Source organism: Echinops telfairi, unplaced genomic scaffold (assembly GCF_000313985.2).
Source record: "Echinops telfairi isolate 266 unplaced genomic scaffold, ASM31398v2 ScPeMD7_1;HRSCAF=3_0, whole genome shotgun sequence".
Lineage (NCBI taxonomy): Eukaryota > Metazoa > Chordata > Mammalia > Afrosoricida > Tenrecidae > Echinops > Echinops telfairi.
In genome coordinates this window covers 70,209,588-70,230,453 of record NW_022103896.1, presented here as the reverse complement: position 1 = coordinate 70,230,453, position 20,866 = coordinate 70,209,588, and the positions used below count along the sequence as shown (strand labels likewise).

General features: G+C 41.5%; 1 protein-coding gene across 1 annotated transcript in view; it reads right to left on the bottom strand.

Annotated features, from left to right (window-relative positions):
• The window catches only part of SLCO5A1 (solute carrier organic anion transporter family member 5A1), a 172,160-nt gene that overhangs the window by 25,624 nt on the left and 125,670 nt on the right, over positions 1 to 20,866 (bottom strand). The window contains exon 5 of the mRNA XM_004697747.1: positions 4,445 to 4,643. Within this exon, the coding sequence (XP_004697804.1) occupies positions 4,445 to 4,643 (199 nt within the window). The remainder of the gene's footprint in view (positions 1 to 4,444; positions 4,644 to 20,866) is intronic.

Here is a 20,866-nt window from a genome sequence, read left to right as displayed (position 1 = left end):
GTGCTATACTGCACCCTGACTGACTTGTCTCTTCCTGGTGACCCTTCTGTAAGGGGATGTCCAATTGCCTACAGATGGACTTTGGTCTCTACTCTGCACTCCCCTTCATTCACAAGGATAGGATTTTTTGTTCTGGGTCTTTGATGCCTGATACCTGATCCCATAGACACCTCATAATCACACAGCCTGGTGTGCTTCTTTCATGTGGGCTTTGTTGCTTCTCAGCTAGATGGCCACTTGATTATTTTCAAGCCTTTAAGACCCCAGATGCTATATCTTTTGATAGCCGGGCACCATCAGTTTTCTTCGCCACATTTGCTTATGAACCCATTTTGTCTTCAGTGATTGTGTCGGGAAGGTGAGCATCCAGAATGCCAGGTTATTAGAACAGAGTATTCTTTCATTGACAGAGTACTTGAGTAGAGGCCCAATGTCCATCTGCTACCTTAATATTAAATCTATAAATATATGTACACAGATATATTTTCCTATCGTTATATATAAATATATTTACATATGTACACACCTGTATTTAGATCTCTATAAATGTCCTTTGCCTTCTAGTTCTTTCCTCTATTTCCTTTGACTTTTTTCCCCCCTCTATTTCCTTTTACTTTTCTCTTGTCCCACTATCATGTTTGGCCTTCATTAAGGTTTCAGTAATTCCTCTCAGGTACATTGCCCTTGATCAAGCCCTACCAGGTATCCTACACCATCACTTGTTGTCTCCTTGTCCCTGGGTTTGTTAACACCCACTTCCTTTCCCCGCCATGTACCCTTGGAACCGTTGGTCTGTTGTTTTCTCCTCCGGATTGTTTATCTCACCTATCTTATGTAGATAGACATGAAGAGACAATAAGAAGTACCAACAAAAGAGAAAGTGAAACAAAACAACAAAAGAAAACCAAACAACATCAACCAAAAATAGGACCAAAAAAGAGAAAACCCTATAAATAGTTCAAGGTCTGCTTGTGGACCTTTAGGAGTGTTTTCTGATGGAGTCTGGCCCCTAAGTCTATTTTTGGTATTCCCTGGGGACTTCATTGCTTTGCTCCCCTTGCCGCACTGTTGCATGCACGTCCTTAGCGTTTTCCCCCAGAATAGTGGAGTCAGATCGGGCACAATTTCTGCACTGTGCATCCGGTGTTATCCCTCGAAGTGCTTTGGGTCAGTGAGGGACGTCATGTCTCTCGGTGGGGCTGGTCCTCTCTGTGCATTGGGTGCTCTCAGTGGGAATATAGACTTTGGGCTTGATGGGCCAGGATGTGTTCTACCCTCTCTCCTTCCCTCTTTGTTTGCTCCTGTGTGCTCTGATCAGACGGGCCCCTCTTCCTGAACTGTAGCTTCAGGGCTGTCCTCTGAAGTGCATTCTTCTGGGGGCGGGGGTAACACACCATTTTCTGCACATTTTCATGCTAGAGTTGGTTTCATGCTACAGAACTACTTTAGGTAGAAACTGGAAGTAAAAGCCCTTGCTTTCAGAAATTCATGAGGCTCAGACACAATGGCAATCAGACCCTAGGTGCCCAGAGAAACCCAGTTTGCACCCCTCCTTCCTCGTTGTGTCACCTGGGCTCTAACCTGGGCTCAAGAACAGGCCCGGCCCCAGAGCCAGCAGTCCTCCCTGAGACAGACATGTCACAAGCAGGGTCAAAGGTAGGTTCCATTTTCCTCCCCTCCATTTTATAAATGGAGGCTTAGAATTAATAAAACAGCCAAGGCAGAGGTAAGATCCAAACTCAGATCCAACTCAAGAACCTATGTTCTTACCATTATTCTGTACTGCCTTCCTGTTTAAAAAAGTGTTTCCCATATCACATACCTCATGCATGCTGTCGTTTTATAAACAGTTAAAAAAAATAGTTCTCAAGGCAAATTACCAAATTCTGTAATCTAAATAAGCTCTGATATACACTGGGTTATGCTTTTATTTGATTGGTTATTGGTTGCTTGAATCGTTACCCTAGCATTCTAATGAAAATGAAGCTTTCCTTATTCCAATTCCAAATGGAACAGTTTATAACTTAAAACTCCATGGGGGAATCTAAAGGAAACAAAAGCTAAAACCTTGGTTTGCACCAAACACTCAAAGTGGCGCCTCACCATGCATGCACCTAAGAAAGAGAAGCCCAGGGTTTTATATCTGTCAAAGAAGAGTCCTCTGCCCTTCATTGGCAAGGCAATGGGGAAATGGGTACTGGGCTCGCTTACTGCTAGAGGTAAAGTTTGATATAATACCTGTGGAAGCAATTTGGCAATAATTGTGGCAATTCCACTTCGGGGGTTTAGCCTGCAAACATAGTCTACTGAAAATACTAATATGCATGAAGTTATTTGTTGCAGCACTGGTTTTAATAACTAAAGATTGGAAATGACCCAACTGCCCATGAGCTGGAGATTGGCTAAATTACCCCATGGAGTGAAGGGACTAAACGATATACTGTGGCTGAAAAGTCGAGCTTACAGGCCAGGCCTCTGTAACCAGATGGCCTGGGGTTAAGTCCTGGGCTTGATGCAGCACTGGGCGAGAGGCTACCACCCTGGATAATGAGATGCAACTACTAAATTTTCTGAGATTTGACCAAATAGTATTTAGGAACTCATGAAAACTCAAACTCACTACCACGGAGTCGTTTCCGGCTCTTAGCAACCCCGGAGGGCAGGGTAGAATTGCCTCTGGGCGCGTCTGAGACTGTGGCTGTTCCCGGGAGGAGAAAGCCAGGTCTCGCTCCCAAGGAGCAAGCAGCTGGTGGGTTCGAACTGCTCCCTACAAGGTTGGCCCAACACGTAACCACACACGCCACCAGGGCTCCTGTATGGAAGTACGGAACTATTAAAAGCTACATAAGCGAACGATTAAATAAACACTCAAAATGCATCCTCTTCTGATTGTTTTACAATTTTCTAAGGAGCCCTGGTGGCCCTGTGGGTTAGGCACTGGGCCGATAACCCCCGCTATTCTGAGAAAGAAGGATGAGGCCGTCTGCTCCTGTAAAGATTTACAGTCTTAGCATTCCTACATGGAGTCTCACTGTGAGTCAGAATTGGCTTGACGGCAGGGTTGGGTTTGGGTTTGGTAATAGAGATCTAACAATGAGTCAAACATACCAACCACCATGCAGATTGGGCCAGATTGGGCAATGTATCATTTTGTTATACACAGACATCGAGATTCCGAGCCAACTTCAGGACAGCCAACAACAGCTTATCGAACAATATCTACATACTAGATGACTTATGTCTATGATAGAATACACATATCACATAGATACAATAGACATAAGTACTACACAACGGTGTCCATCTGAGGATTTCCTCTCAACTCAGTGTTCAGTATCTTCACATTGTTAGCTTGAAATTAACTATGGCAGGAGTATTTATACCACAGAAATGGGCAAAGGTTGGAAAGGAGGCCGTTTCTCCTTGCAGAGCTATTTTTAACCATATACCAGCATTCCACTAAGTAACTGGAAGTGCACATCTGTTTTACCTTCTGGAAAATTTTAGTAATGCTAGTTCCTTCCTTATGTAATTACCTAGAGGATAAATGAATAGATAATAAAGCATTTAGAAAAGTCCCTGGCATATAGAACTGTCAACATAAAAGTTACCTAGTCTATTTACTATTATTATTAATACAGAAAGGTATCTACCATATTATTGCTATTTTAAAGGCTTATAAAATTATATAAAGAATGCTATCCTTTGGATACAAAACAGGGAAAATGTAAGATGCATGTTCATCATGTATTATACACGGATGAAGTAGCCCTGGAAGGATAAGCAAGAAATGAAGAAGAGTGGTTTCCTGTGGATAAGAGGCTAGGGAAAGTAGGCAGATGAAGGACAGACTTGTTACTGCTCATTGAAGTTTCGTTAAATTTTATATTTTTAGCATATGGGAATGGCTTGCCTAGTGTAAACATTACAATGGGGAGAAAAAGGAAAACTTTCATTAATTCATCAAACATTTCATCTCTGTTTGCTGTAATCAAAATGTCATGGAAGGTATCCTTTAAAGGTCAAAAAATCCAGAAAAGAAAGAGAGATCATGGCCTCTGTCCTCCAAGAGTGCATGCAAGCTCCAAGCACACATGCTGAGCACAAGAGGCGCCGGGTGGACACAGGTCTGACCAGTCATATATATATATGACTGGTGTATATATATATACACCTCAGAACGTGACCCTTAAAGTATCAGGAAGTGGCTTTTCAACGGTGCGCACGAGAGGCGCGGGGTGGACACAGGTCTGACCAGTCATATATTATATATATATATACACACACCTCAGAACGTTACCCTTAAATTATCATGAAGTGGCTTTTCAACGGTGCGCACGAGAGGCGCGAGGTGGACACAGGTCTGACCAGTCATATATTATATATATATACCTCAGAACATTACCCTTAAATTATCAGGAAGTGGCTTTTCAACGGTACTTACCCAGTTGTATAAGGGATGTTTATGCCTCCTAGATTAATGCTTTCACAGCCAACAATAAAGAGGGTGGAAAAACAGAGTAAAGACACACCACTGCAGATCATTGCTAGTTTTGCAGATTCTCTTGCTCCAAGTTTCAATTTTTTTATAATGTAGCCTCCCAGGACAATACCAACACCAGCACTGGGGACAATAATGACACCTGAACAGAAGAAGGGAAGGACAGGATTAATTTGAAGTAACATGCTGAGATATTTGTCTTTCCAAACATTTTTCTCTATTTATTCATTAGTACTAAACAGTACCAACGTACTATAATCAACAAATCTTCAAGTTGTTCCCAAACTATTGTATTTTATATAACATACTATTTTATTATTTTTATTATACTATTTTGTAGTATGGTATTATTTTAAATGCACATGGTCAAAACGATGCATTCAGCATACATTCAGGAATGTTACTAGTAGTATTACAGAGACAAACAATCCAGGAGGAAAATGAAAAAGACTTGAGCAAGTACGTCACCAAAGAGGAAATACAGATGACCAATAAACATAGGAAAGATATTCAATTTATTTCCAGAACAGAAGTACAAACTAAAACCACAATGAAACACCACTACATACCAATAATGTTGGTTTTAAAAAAAATTAAAGCCCAACAATACCACATGGTAGCAAAGATGCAGAAAAGTGAGAATTCTCAACTCTCATGGTGAGATGTAAATTGCTACATCTACTTTGGAAAATAGTTTGGCATTATCTGGTGGAGTTGAAGATATCTATATATATGTGCCTTCAGATATGTGTATCAGACCATTTCATTCCAGGATTTACAACCTAGAAAACTCTTGTACATGAGTCACATAAGAAATATACAAGATAGTTAAAGCCTCAAAGCAGCCCACTGGAAACAAACCAAATCCCCACTAACAGATAAATTAACTGTGGTATGAGGGTAAGTAAGAAAAGCATTGCAACTAAGGTCCAGTACACATATGCATGACTTTATCCCTGACAAAACGGGTTCGCACACGTCTCTGTAGTCACTGGGTGGCAGCAGACAATTCTCTCAGGAATACATTTGTCTTAATCTCGTTATGGAACCTTCAAATAAAAGTCCAATCAACACAATGGCTTCTCATACCAGCCTGTGTGATCCAAGCATTGTAAACAATAAAATCCAATTCCAAAGGAGGGAATGGTAGCAGAGCTTAAATTCTGAACATGTTTTAAGAAATTGTAAAATTGTATTGGTGAGAAAAACGGCCAGGAGAGTTGTGCCAGAGATCCCCAGCCCCCCCTCCCCCAATAACAAGAGTGCATCTGTTCATTCTTCCAGGGTAGTATGGCTGTCCTAGAGAATTTCACTGGGAAATGTTATCCAATCCACCATACAGTCCTGATTTTGCCCATTCAGATTTCCTTTTGTTACCACAACTCAAAAACATGACAAAGTTTAATTCCTTGGAAATGCCAAAACTCCTATGTTTACATGTTGTAAATCAAAGGCCACAGAATTCTTCAGGAAAGGATTAAAGAGATGGAAACACCAACTTCAGAAGTGTAGACTTACATGTTGGCTAGGTTGATAAAAAAAAATTGCTTCACATTTTGATATTTTGTAACCATATTTTTACTTCATATATGTTCATAGAATAGAGTATTATTATATGGCAATAAAAATTAGCACCACCGGATTAATAGTAAAGTTCATCAAACAGCAAAGGCTGGCAGAAGCATGACAACTGGACCCTTCACACTGATGGTGAGATTGTAGATGGTGCAGTCACTGTGGAAAACAGTTAGCACCTCTTTTAAGAAATTCAAAAAGATGGCCATCTGAGGTGCACGCATTGATCTCTCCTCATCTAGAAGAGTGAAGGAAATCAAAGACGCATGGAAACAATCAGTCCAAAGGATGAAGGGACCATGTAAACCTTGACCTCCATGACATTGAGCCCAGAAGGACCAGATGGCGCCCAGCAACCATTGCTGACAACCCGGAAAGGGGTCACAATCCTATTACTGGGCATGTGAGCCATTGTTGTTGTTAGGTGCCATGAAGTCGGTTCAGTTCCTTAGTAACCTGCGCACAACGGAAGGAACGACTGTCAGGTCCGGCGGCATCCTCACAATCGCTCCTAAGCTGGAGCCCACGATGCAGAACCCGGGTCCGTTCAACTCCGCCAGGGCCTTCCTCTTTTTTGCCGCCCCTCTAATTTACCAAACATGATGTCCTTCTACATAGCCCACAGAACAAAGAGCTGTGACGTCAGTAGATGGATACACACTATATTCACTGACGCACTCTTCACAAGAGCCAAGCGATGGAAATATCCTAGGTGCCTATCACCCAAAAAATCAAAAATGAGAAAGAATACATACCCACAATGGGATATAATACAGAGTGAAACGATAAAGCTGCAAGAGGAACAACAGCACGATGATGAATCTATGAAGTACCTCATAACATGGATGAACCTGGATGACATTATGCTGCGTAAAATTAGTCAGTCGGGAAATGATAAATATTCTATGAGACCATGATGATAAATATTCAAGGAATAGTTTTCACACAGGAAAAAAAAATCTTTGATGGTTACCAGGAGTGAGAGGAGAAGAGAGAGTAAGTGACTAAGGAGAGGGAGAAACATATTAACTTGGGTGAAGGGAAAGTTATACACAATAGGGATAAATAATTACAAAATGACCAAGACAAAGGAAGGCACTAGAAGGGCTTTACAAGTTTCATGGAAAATGAAATGAAGATATAATAAAAAAATTTTTGAAGCTCCCTCTAGACAGGTCTGACAAGATATTTTTACATCTGTAGTAAAGTATGCTGCAAATACTGCCATGGATATAGAAGAGCACATATGTAGCAAAGCTATTAAATTCCTTAGCTATAACCCAACACCCTGGAGGAATTAGTTGTTAGGTCTGGGAGCCCAGGGCTATAGTTTCCAGGAACATTGAAATCAATTTGCAGTAAAGAGTCCACAAAGAATATGTTCTGCATTCTAATTTGGCAAGTGGCAACTTAAGTCTTAAACACCTGTATACAGCCATCGAAGGTGCAATTGTTGGTCTCTCTAGTCTAAAGCAAAGAAGAGCAGCAGAAAGCAAAGATACACAGAAATAATTCGTCCAAAGGCCTATTGTGCTATGTGAGCCTCAGCTTCCATCATCCTCAGCTGAGCAGAACTAGATGGTGCCTCCTACCACTACTACTGGCTCAGCCGAGGAGCACAGTAAAAGGTCCTGGATGGAAGGGGAGGAAATGTGAAATAAAATGTAAAATCATAAAAAAGGTAAGGGCCTCTCCCAAGCAGATGAGGTGGTGTGCCTGCCTAATGTTTATGATCCATAGATCACTCCCTTATGTGCACATCTTAAAAACCACTTCTTCTGAAGGAGCCTCACCTCAGCTGGGGTCAGTTTCTCTTGTTAGGGGGCAAGGGAAGAGATGCTTCCAAGAAGACAAGATTACAATGAGGCAACTAGGTGATTGAAGATCTTGATAAGAGAGAAGACAGAAGCCACAACACAATGCGTTGGTTGAGACATAAGGATCAAAACCAAAAACAAAACCAATCATTGTCATTGAGTCTATTCTGACGAATGTGACCCTATTCGCCCATGGAGCAGTGCTCGGGTTCAAACAGCCAGGTGGACACCAACCACTGCACAATGAGGGCTACTTCATGTGGTTTGGTGTTGCGAGGTGCCATCGAGTTGGTTCTGACCTACAGTGACCTTATGCACAACAGAAGGAAACACTTTCCGGTCCTGTGCCATCCTGACAATAGTTCCTATGCTTGAGCTCATTGCTGCAGTCACGGGGTCAATCCATCTCCTTGTGGGCCTTCCTAATTTTCTCTGCTCCTCCACTTTACCAAACACGATGGCCTTCTCCAGGGACTGGTCTCTCCTGAAAACGTGTCCAAAGTCTCTCAAATGAAGTCTTGCCATCCTTGCTTCTAGCTATCCTTCTTCCAAGACAGATTTGTGGGTCCTATTAGCAAGCAGTCTGTGGTACTTTCAGTATCCTTGGCCAGCACCATAATTCAGGTGCATGCATTTTTTGTCAGTTTTCTTTGTTCAATGTCCAACTTTCACATGCATAAGAGGCAATTGAAAATACCATGGCTCGGGTCAGGCACACCTTAATCCTTGCTTGCTAATATCCTTGCTTTTCAATATTCCAAAGAGGTCTTGTGCAGCAAAATTCCCTGATGCAACTCACCTTTTGATCTCTTGACTGCTTCTTCCATACGCATTGATTATGGATCCATCCAAACAAACAAAATCCTTGACGACTTCAACTTTTTCTCCATTTGTCATGGTGTTACCTACTGACCCAGTTGTGAGGATTTTAGCCTTCTTTACATAGAGTTGTTAATCCATACTAAAGGCTGAAATCCTGCATAAAGATCTTTTTAAAAGGGTTCCTTCATTAGGATCTTAAAGGGGGGGGGCATCCTGTAGTTGAGTAGAGTCTAATTTATCAAGATTTAAAGCACAAGTCAAGTCTGACTCATAATGTTCCTATTCGACAGAATAGCACCGCCCCTCTTGGTTGCCAAGGCTGTAAGTCTTTACAGGAATAGAAAGCCCCATCTTTCTCCTTCAGAGCAGCTGGGGGTTTTGAACTGCTAGCTTTGCAGTTAGCAGCCCTATGTGTGACTCATTCCACCAACAGAGCTCCCTAAGAATCTTAAAAGAAAAAGACTAGCTAAAACTCAAACTCACTGCCACGGAGTTGATGCTGACTCATAGCAACCCTGTAGGGCAGGGTAGAACTGCTCCGGTGGGTTTTCAGAGACTGCAACTCCTTATAGGAGTAGAAAACCCTGAGAATTCAGACTTCTCTTTCTAGAACTTTGGTTGTGAACGGAAGGAAAGTACGAGTTTGAGTTAGAATGAAGCCAAGGCAGAGTTGGGATTGGGGGAGGTTTGTTTACTTGCTAAGATTCAGAGAGGACTTGGGCATGTTTATCTACTGACAAAATTGGACTGAAGAAGAGAAATTTGATATGGAGGGAAAATTTTACCTGCTGATAATGCAAGAACCTTGAGAAGTCAAGAAAATATGGGGTTAGCAGTCAAATGGCCAGGTTAGTCCTGGAGAAGAAAGACGAGATGTTTCTCTCTGGACCAGGAATGGGGTGGGGAAAGGCGTTAAGTCATTGGGTGTACAGTAGGGTTTTTTGTTTGTGTTCTGTTTTACTGCTTTCTCATTATTTTGGAAACATAAAGTAATATGTGGTCACAGAATATTTGAAAAGTTCGAAAGACCAAATATCCACTGCTTTCATTTTGGCATATTTTTTCTATGCTCTTTTCCTTATGTAACTGATAACATGCTTTGATTTTCTTGAAAATTTTGTTTTGTTTTAAGTGAAAGTTTACATGGCAAATTAGTTTCCCAATCAACAATTCATATACAATTCGGTCTGTGACATTAGTTGCTATCCCTGCAATGGGTCGGCATTTGCTCATTTCCACCCTGCCTTCCTGCAGTTTCCCTGCTTCCACTTGCTTTCTTATCTGTGATTTTGGGCAAATGTTGTCCATTTGGTCTCATATAGTTGATTGTTCCAAGAAGCAAACCACTCAGAGTCATTATTGTTGATTTTCCAGGCCAATCTGTCATTTGGCTGGAAGGTGGCTTCAGATCCAGATTTAAAGGGCGCCCTAGCATGTCTTAGTCTATGAGGCCCATGCTTTTGTCTTTGTGAATGAGCACTATTGAAGATTTCCCCCTATTTCCAACCCACATGGTTTGCATACAGGGTGTCCAGTCACTTGAGTCTTGGATCTGTACAGATCAACAGTCCATGTATTTCAGTCTAGAAAGCTGTTCTATATGTTCCTTTTCTGAATAGTACTTGAAATTCTGTAACATTGGCTAAATTAATGATCCTTCCATAGAATTACTGTATACCTCATTGAGATGATTTATAATGTTCCCCAATAAAAGGATGATGTCTCTAAAGTGGACCAGGCACACATCTGAACCATAGATAGATGAATGGATTTGGAGCTTGTAGCAATTGTAGCTCTAATCTAAGGATAATACTTCTATCCAGTAGGATATGGTCCTGCTGGGTACTTGCCTTCATGAAGAGATCACTGAAGATATAAGTGCTATAGCAAACTGTGGTGAAGAAATTAGACGGTGCCCAGAAAGAATAGTGTCTGGGGCCTTAAAAGTTTGTCTTAAAACAAGCAGTCATCTAAGTGATGTGTCAGCTAAGTACACCAGCCTGCGTGAGCTAAGGATTGTAAATAATAAAACCCAAGACTGGAGGAGGGATTGTATTACAGCTCACATTCTGAGCACCCACTTTGCAGAAGTTATGAACGATAGTGAATCCCCTTTGACCATTGACAGAGATGTGACTAACCTTCGGACATACTGCTTTGGAATGTGGACTAATGTGGATTAGGTAAATGTAGTTAGGTTAAAATTTAACACCTTATTCTTTGTTCTTCCATTTGACGCATTTAAAATTTGTTCTAGTTTTATTACTTTCTGCTTTCAATTGAGGTTTTTGTTTCATTTTGTTATCGTTACTGTTTTTTTGTTTCTGTTTTGTATGTATTTCTTTCTATGACATCCAGGATAGGTGTATCTGTAGAGACAGTAACTGCATTTGTAGTTTGTCAGGGTTGTGCTATGGCCGGGGAGGTTGGGGGGAAATGGGGAGCTAATAGCAATGAGTACAAGTAAGAAGTGCACTAAAATAGATTGTGGTGATGATTGCACAGCTCTTCTTAATCCATTTAAACTATTGAGCTGTATGATATGTGAATTATAAGTTGATAAAATAGCTAAAACTTTAATGAAGTAAATAAAAGCACACATTCCGGCTATCATCCCAGGGGCTTCTCCAGTCTTCAACAGCCCATCAGGCCTGGTATTTTGTTATGAATTTGAAGCTTGTTCCACATTTTTCTCCCATTCTAACAAGACCTTCTATATGTCTGGTCACAGCAGTCGGTAGTGATACCTGGGCACCATCTGGCTCTTCTCAGACTAGAGGAAGCTCGGGTTCGTGTGTGCTATTAGTCCTGTGGACTAAGTGATGACATGAATCTTTGGATTCCTTCACTCTTGTTTCCTCTACATGGGAGGAGACCAATAGTCATATTTCAGCTGATTACAAGCTTTTAAGACCCCCAAAGTTATTTAATAAATATAGAACATTATCTTTAAGCCAAACCTAGATGTCCCCCAAACAGCTTTCCCCACCCCCGCCCTTCTGTGCAATTAAAAACAAAGTAACCTCTTAGAAGGCAAAGGATACTGAGAATAAAATATGGCAAAGAGTTGGAATAATCAAAGAGGTGGAATGAGCACTAAGAATATGTAATAGGCTTGGCAAACTGAAGAGTTCTGTGAGTCCAGGTGGTTTTGATGGCAGAAAGCTGCAGCCACATCCGGGTGCCCCATCCGACAGCTTGTTCCAGCATGGTCAACAACGAGTGTACAGGAGCAGAGAGCAGGAGTCAGATTAATCTAAGGGTTTGATTTGTTTTTCTAGCCACCAATGTTCACCTCTTAATTCTCACCCAAGTCCTATACAAAAATAGGCAATGGCCCTGTTTAATTGATGAGGAAATGTGATGCACAGAGCAGTGATTTGCTCAGTTTTGTCCAGGAAGAGAGGGACAGTCAGAATGAAAATTGACATCTTCCTAATTCAGGCCCAGCAATCATTCCACATGACCACAACGTTCCTTAATAGCCAGTCCCTGGAATCTTCTAAAGACACTGACCACATCTCTGGGGTCAAATGAATTGGTTAATAAAGTACTTCCTCATAAAGAAAAATTCACATGCTATCAATACTATTAAAGCGCCATGGATGTACCTTTAGAATGGAAATAATCCATGAACAAAATTAATATTTCAATCAAATAATTCACGGAATGACATGCCCTGTGCTGGGCCCTCTGATAACAACAAAATGAATGCCCATGTCTGCGTTGAGTCATAATTAAAAAGCAGCAGAGTTTATTAGATCCACGTCCTAATTAGCATTTAGCTCTTAGAAACAGGAAATAGAAGGTGGCACCCAGCAGAGTGAAGAAGCATCAATATCTTCTCCTGGTGTTCCCCTGTCATTTATCACACTGTCACAAGAGAAGGATCCTTACAACTCACTCATGATGCTCTGCACGTCTCTGTACCTCTCGCAAACATCTTCTTGGGATTTGAAGGAGTCATGGGATAAGCAGGAAAGTGCTAGTGGGCAGGTTTCTCAGAAGCCCTTCTTGATGCCCCTGGATTTGGGTAAGCCAGCATTAGTAGTTTGGTGTTAGATTGTGAAAAGGAGTGTGGTTGGAGGTGGAGGGGCTGGAGGATGGGTGGGAGTGGGAGTGTGGCGTGAGATGAATTCTCCATCCACACTACCATCGAGGTGTCCACACTGCTCCACTCTCTACAGAAAGAGGGCTCTCCTGACAGAAGCTACCTCCTGGAGCCAGCCTGCCTAAGCTCACGTTCACAAGCTGCTGGTGCCGGTGGTATCACCGGGAGGTTTGGGGTGGGGTGTAGGGCATGTGGATTGCACTAGGTGACGCTAGAAGGAACGTGATGCCAAAATGGCTACACAATATTTGTGCAGCATTCCAACAAATATTCTTTTTATTCAAATATACTCATAATTCATTATAACAACCAAAATGCACATTTTGTTAAACCCAACTTACGGGTTCAAATGGATCCTTTTCCAGTGGGGCTTGGCATAACTTAGAGGGAAACCTAATGGACACTACAGACTTTAGTTAATAACAGTGCTCCTTATTAACTAATTGATGGACCTTGGCCCATTAATTACAACAAATGCACCAATGCAAGATGTCGATAATAGGACAACCTGTGGGGGAGGAATGGTGAGGTAAAGAGACAGGTGAGAACTCTATTTTTTCAACACAATTTTTCTATAAACCCAAAGCTGCTCCAAAGAATAAAGCATATTAATAATAACAGTACTATATCACAAAGGAAGAAATCTCAGCCTCGGTGACTTCGAAACTCACTGCCATCAAGACAATACTGACTCATAGTGACCCTGCACCCCGACCTCCTGTGGGTTTCTGGGACTGTAGCGGTTTACGGGATTAAACGTCCCGTCTTTCTCCTGTGGAGTACCTGGTGGTTTCGAACTGCCAACCATGTGGAGCTGCAGTCCAATACATAACTACTACACCACCAAGGAATCTGCTTAGCAACGTCAACATAATACCCATATTGAAGGGGAGAGTGTAGTTTTTATCTCTACAGGGAAAGAGGGCCCAGACTTCAACCCAGTGCACCAAGATGTGAATGCAACCTACCAGCATGAAGCAGGGAACCAATAGAGAGGTCTGAGGAGCCGGCCCCAATCCCAACTACATAGACAGTCCCCTGTCCCCACAGAAGAATTCACTTCAGAGGACAGCACTGAAGCTACAGCTCTGGGAGAGGGACATGCCAGATCAAATCACAAAAGAGCAAACGAAAGGGGGGGGGGGAAAGAAGGGAGCACATCCTGGCCCACCAAACCCTGAGGATGATATTCCTGCTCAGAGCAGCCAGTGCCCAGAGCAGACCATAGGGCCGGCCCCACCAAGGGACACAACGTCCCTCACTGACCCATAGCACTACGAGGGACAACTCTGGAGATACAGTGTGGAAATAGTGACCAATCTGACCCCACCACACCGAGGCAAAATATTAAGGGCATGCAATAGAGCAGCAAGAGGAGCAAAGCAAGTCCCCAAGAATACCAAAAACAGACCGTGGGGACAGGTCATGGGACTAAGGTGTGGCACCCCATCAGACTCGACCGGAAAACACTGGTAAAGGTCTAGTGAACTTTTTATACGTTTTTTGAACTATTTATAAGCTTTTCTCTCTTTGTTGTTGTTGTTTTGTTTTGTTCTGTTACTTTGTTTTGCTCTGTCTTGTTTTTGTGCATATGATTATCTCTGCATGTCCATCTAGATAAGATAGGTGGAATAAAGAATCGGGAGGAGAAAACCATGGCACCGAAGGTTCCTGGGGGACATGGGAAAGAGGGAGACGGGAGAAAGGAAGTGGTGTTAACAAACCCAGGGATAAGGGAACAGCAAGTGATCTAAACTCGAAGGTAAGGAGGGTACCGGAGGCCTGGTAGAACTTGACCAAGGGCAATGTAACTGAGAGGAATTACTGAAACCCAAATGAAGGCTGAACATGATTGTGGGACCAGAGGAAGTAAAAGGAAATAGAGGAAAGAACTAGAAGGCAAAGGGCATTTGTAGAAGTCTAAATACAGGCATGTACATATGTAAATATATTTATATATGGGGATGGGGAAATAGATCTATGTACTTATATTTATAGGTTTAATATTAAGGTAGCAGATGGACATTGGGCCTCTACTCAAGTACTCCTCTCAATGCAAGAATATTTTGTTCTAATAATCCGGCATTCTGTGATGTTTACCTTCCTGACACGATCGCTGAAGACAAAACGGGTGCATAAGCAAATGTGGTGAAGAAAGCTGATGGTGCCCAGCTATCAAAAGATATAGTGTCTGGGGTCTTAAAAGCTTGATGATAAACACGCAGCCATCTAGCTGAGAAGCAGCAAAGCCCACATGGAAGAAGCACACTAGCCTGTGTGATCATCAGGAGTCAAAGGGATTGTTATCAAGCATCAAGGAACAAAAAATCATATCATTGCTAATGAGAGGGAGTGTGGAGTGGAAACCCAAAGCCCATCTGTAGGCAATTGGACATCCCCTTACAGAAGGGTTGCGGGCAGGAGACGAGCCAGTCAGGGTGCAGTATAGCACCAATGAAACATACAACTTTCCTCCAGTTCTTTAATGCTTCCTCCACCCCCACTATCACGACCCCAATTCTACTTTACAAATCCGGCTAGACCAGAGCTTGTACATGGGTACAGATAAGAGGGAATCCAGGACAGAAAACCTGCTCAGGACCATTATTGAGAGTAATCATACCAGGAGGGTAAGCGGAAGGTGGGGGGAGAAAAGGGGAACTGATCAAAATGATCTACCTATAACCCTCTCCCAGGGAGATGGATAACAGAAAAGAGGGTAAAGAGTGACATCGGTCAGTGTAAGACATGAAAAAATAATAATAATTTATCAAGTATCAAGGGTCCTTGAGGGAGGGAGGGTGGTGGGGGAAGGGGACAAATGAGAAGCTGATACCAAGGGATCAAGTAGAAAGAAAATGTTTTGAAAATGATGATGGCAACAAATGTACAAATGTGCATGACACAATGGATGAACGGATGGATTGTGATAAGGGTTGTACAAGCCCCCAATAAAATGATTAATAAATAAATAAAGATAAAATAAAATCCTAACACCCATATTGGACTCCTGTTAGGGAAAAGGGGGTCTCATTCACCCATAATAAAACTCGCTTCAACTCTTTGCCAACACAGGGAGATGCTGCGCAGTAAGAGAAATGAGAGAACTCCAGCCTCGGGATTCCAGGTCTCCAGTGCACTGAAGAAAACGTAATAGAAAGGTCATTCAACAGAAAACAAATGTGCTTTTCATTTTGAGTTTTTGCAAAGCTCTTCCTGAAATAATGCATAAAAGCAAATGCTGAGCTCTGCGATGAAAACATTTCAGAAATCATATCAAATTAATATTTCATCTTTTACAGCTTACAAACGTAAGAGTTTTCTGCATCCCGGCAATAAAACCACCGGGGGCAAAAACAACTTGAAATGATGAAATGCAAAAATCAAGAGCGTTTACTTCCATTTTCCCCTGGATCTGGGTGATAGAAAGTGAAAACAGCAGAAATTATACGCAAATCACTACCCAAAAAAAAGCCCCCAAAGAAGAGGCTTTTTATTGAAGAAATTTCACCAGAAAAACGTGAGCTCACAGTTTAATTTGGGATCCATAAGCCTCAAACGAAGACCTTGGTATCAAGTGACTGAATGTAGCTTCCCTTCTTGCCAAAAGCCAAGTGCAAAGCCTCTTTGGACGCCCTTCATGCAAGATCCATTTTCCGTCAGCAGTTTTCAGCGTCTCCCCTTTCCATTGTTGTCAGACCCAGCGGCTCTCAGAGCTTTCCCGGGGAGAGTTGGCCGTCATTACATCCGCGAATAGCTGAGACACCACAAAAACTTGACAAAGCTATCCCCTCTGGGGAGAAGGAGTCATTTTCAGACATTTTTATCTGAAAACATTTTTAGAGAAATTTCTGTACACTTCAAGGTACACCTATGAGAGTGTTTGTACAAGAGGCAGGTGGGAATTCTGCTATTTCGAAATGGTATGCTTGCTGCCAATTAAGAAGGTAGACTGGAGTAGCTATTTAATAAATGTAGTCAGTTCACAAATTTGACTGCTCTTCGTTTTTATGTCTATTTTCACGGGAGCGTTTGTTGTTGCTGGCTGTCGTCGATGGCTGCCCATTCCTATTGGTGTTGTGCTTAACAGAAGAGGGCACTGCCTGGTGCTGAGTCATCCTCATGATTCTTGTTTTTCTTGAGCCTGTTACTGCAGTCACTATGTCAATCCATCTCATCGAGGGTCCTCCTCTTTTGTGCTTACACTCTACTTTACCAAGCATGATGTCCCCCAACGGGGATTAGTATTTCATGATAACATATCATAAAATTCTGCCACCCTTGCTTCTAAAGAGAATTTGGTCTGTACTTTTTCTAAGACAGATTAATTTCTCCTTCTGGTCGTGCATGGTACTTACAATATTCTGCATGAACACCATACTTGAAATACTGTACATCCTCTTCTTCAATCCTCCTTATTCATTGTTCAGCATTTACATACACGTGAGGTAATGGATAATACCATGGCTTGGGTCAAATACACCTTACTCTTCCAATTGGCACGTTTTTGTTTTTTGTTTTTAAGCACATTAAAGACCTCCAAGTCTTAGGTAACCACTAATCTGCATGCTGGGCAATTCTGGATATTTCATATATTTTGCAGGCTTTTATGAGTGGCTTCTCTAACTTAGCTTACTATTTTCAAAGTGCATCCATGTTGCAACATGTGTCAGTACTTCATTACTTCCTATTGCCAAATCATATTCCACTGATATTCTTTCATCGGTTGATGGACACTTGGGTTGCTTCCATATCTTCACAAATATGCATACCGCTGTTATGGATATTTCTAAACAAGTCTTTGTGGGGACATATACTTTCACTTCTCCTGCGTGAATCGCTAGAAGTTGAATATGATTTATTTGTTTAACTTGTGGAACACGTGCCTGGCTGATTTCCGAAGATTCTGTGCCATTTTACAACCCCACCAGCAGTATGAAGGTTCAACTTGCTCGGGATCCTTACCAACACTTGGTCTTAAATAATTTAAATTATCTTTTAACATTATTTTATCTCTTATTATTATCTTAATATATCTTTTTAATAATCTTCATTCTAGAGGGTATGACATGATATTTCATTATGGCTGCTATTTACATTTCCCTAATGATTGAGCTAACACATGTGGAAGAAATGGTATAGCCAACGAGCCGAATAGAAAATGTCCAAGAGCAGCTCGAGAAGACAAAGTCAAATATTACAGTAAAATGTGCAAAGACATAGCATTAGAAAACCAAAAAGGTACCAGTATTCTTGGCAGAAAGGACTACCAACAAGACAAACACACCTGTCTTGGAAGAAGTACAGGCAGAAGGCTTCTTAGAAGCACAGTATTCTTGGCAGAAAGGACTACCAACAAGACAAACACACCTGTCTTGGAAGAAGTACAGGCAGAAGGCTTCTTAGAAGCAAGGGTGGTAAGACTGTCTCACATACTTTGCACATGTCAGGAGAGACCAGTCTCTGGAGAAGGACATCATGCTTGATAAAGTAGAGGGGCAATTACAAAGTGGAAGAACGTCTATGCCATGAATTGACACAGTGTCTGCAACAAATGGGCTCAGACATAAGAGCAAGTGTGAGGATGGGGCTGAGCAGTGTTTCACTCTGTTGGACACGTTGGAACCAACATGAGGGCCCCTAACAATAATTAATATAAGTTCCTGGGTGGCTCCATCCATGACCATCTACTAACTCAAATGGTAATGGTTCAAACCCACTCAGTGGAGCCACAAGTGATTTGCAAGGGGCCAATAAACCCGGGGGCGGTCTGGCAATCTGCTACAATAACGATTACAGCCAAGAGAAATCTGTGACGCTGTTCTGCTCTGTGGCACACGACCTTCCCATGGGTCAGAATCAACGGTGAAAAAGGGATTAATTTTAATGGCTAATGATGTTAAATATTATTTTCATGTGCTGATTGACCATTTGTAAATCTTATTTGGAGAAATGTTGAGTCAGATCCTTTGCTTATTTTAACATTTTGGTTATTTGTCCTTTTACAGTTGTGTTGTAAGAGCTATTTACATGTGAGGGTACGCAAATTACTGCTACAAAATCATGGAAACTTTTATTAAACAAAAATATCAATAGACACTACTGCTTCTCAAAATATCCTCTCTGCAGCTCTCTCCTCTTCTGAAGGCAGTGTTTCCATCTCTCTGGTCTTTCCCTGAGAAATTCTGCACATACTACATTAAACAGGAGTTGGGTGCCCACAAAGGACTCAAATCACGTTTCTTTTATTTGAGTGTTGGGAACAAAGTAAGTCTGAATGTACAAGATCAGGACTCTTGTGTGAATAGGGTAAGATTTGGGGAAATTTCACAGGGCACTCCTTCTATAACTTAAGAATTCCTCAGTGCATCTTTTCTGTCCTTTTCTCATCAATGCAGTTTCAATTTTCTTAAAACTTCTTAATGAGCCCTGTGATTACCCTTGCCCTTCAAGAAAACCTGTCAAGATTACCCTTTTGGTTCCCGAAACACAGTCACCATAACCTTCTGAGCTAACCTCTCTGCCTTCAATTGAACTGGTTTCAAAGATTTGCTTGGAAGCCGCTGTTCTGAATTGATCTTTTTTTGAAGGCACCCTAGTGAGTGGAAGATCAGTGTATTACTGAGAACTTGACTCCATTCATCGACTGACTATAAAGGTAAGTTCAAACACATTTTGTTGGCTGTAAACCCAGGCACCCAGGCATGTAGGAAGTGGAACTCTAGTAGCCGTTTACATAACTACTTACTAGCTATATAACATCACATTTGTGCACAGTCTGTTAATTGTCTTCTAGCTTTCTTGATATCTTTTAGGGCGGTTTTTGTTTTGTTTGTTTTTTTGTCTTTTGATGCATCTGTGTTGGATGTCATATCTGAGAAACCACTGTCCAAGCCAAGGTCAATAAGATTTACATCTATGTTTTCTTCTCAGATTTTTGTAGTTTTAGCACTTGCATTAAGGTCTTTGATCTATTTTGAGTTAATTTAGGTGTGTGATGTGAGGGAGCGGTTAATTTTTTTTGCATGTATACACCCAGTTGTTCCGTTACCATTTGTTGACACCACCCCCCTATTGTATTGTCTTGACACCCTTGTCAAAAATTGATATGATAAATATGAGGATTTATTTAAGGGCATTAAGTTCTATTCCATTGATCTACAGTTCCATATGTCACATTGGCTTGATTACTATAGCTTTGTACTGTTTTTAAATAAGTAAATGTGAGTCATATATATTTGTTTTTCTTTTTCAATATTGTTTTTCTTACACTGGGTGTTTTAAATTTTCATGTGCATCTAAGGATCAGCTTATCAACTTCTTCAACGAAGTCAACTGGAATTTTAGTCTTGGTGGTGTAGTGGTTACTCATTTAACTGTGATCCCTGAAGTCAGCAGTTCCATACCACCAGCCATGCCATGGCAGACATACATGACTTTCTACTCCTGTAAAGAGTTACAGTCTAAGAAAGTTACACAGCAGATCTACCCTGTCCTTTAGTGTCACTATGAATTAGCAATTGGCATCAACTCGAAGGCAGTGAGCTTGGCTGGGGTTTGGTGTTGAGTCTGTAAGATCAATGTGGGGAAGTTTACCATTTATTTATTTGCTGGGGCTGTGGTAACAAATTAATACAAATTGGTAGCTAGAAACAACAGAAATGTACTTTTTTTTCTCTCTCTCTCACAGTTCTAGAATCTATAAGTCTTAAATCATGTAATATTGGCAAGGTTATGTTCTTCTGAAGGCTCTAATTTCGTAGAGTTCACACAATCCTTTGGCATTCTTTGGCTTATAGATGCATCATTCCAATTTTTGCCTTCATTTTGCCTCCCACTCTCTATGCGCCAGTCTCTATGTGTCCTCCCCTCTTCTTATAAGGACACCAGCCACTGGGCTTAGTGCTCACTATAATCTAGTACAACCCCATCTTAACTGAATTCCACACACCTGAAAGACTCTATTTCCAAATAAGATTGTACACAATTCCAAGAGGATGTGGATTTGGAGGGAGGGGTAGAGCTGTAGAGGGGGGAGGG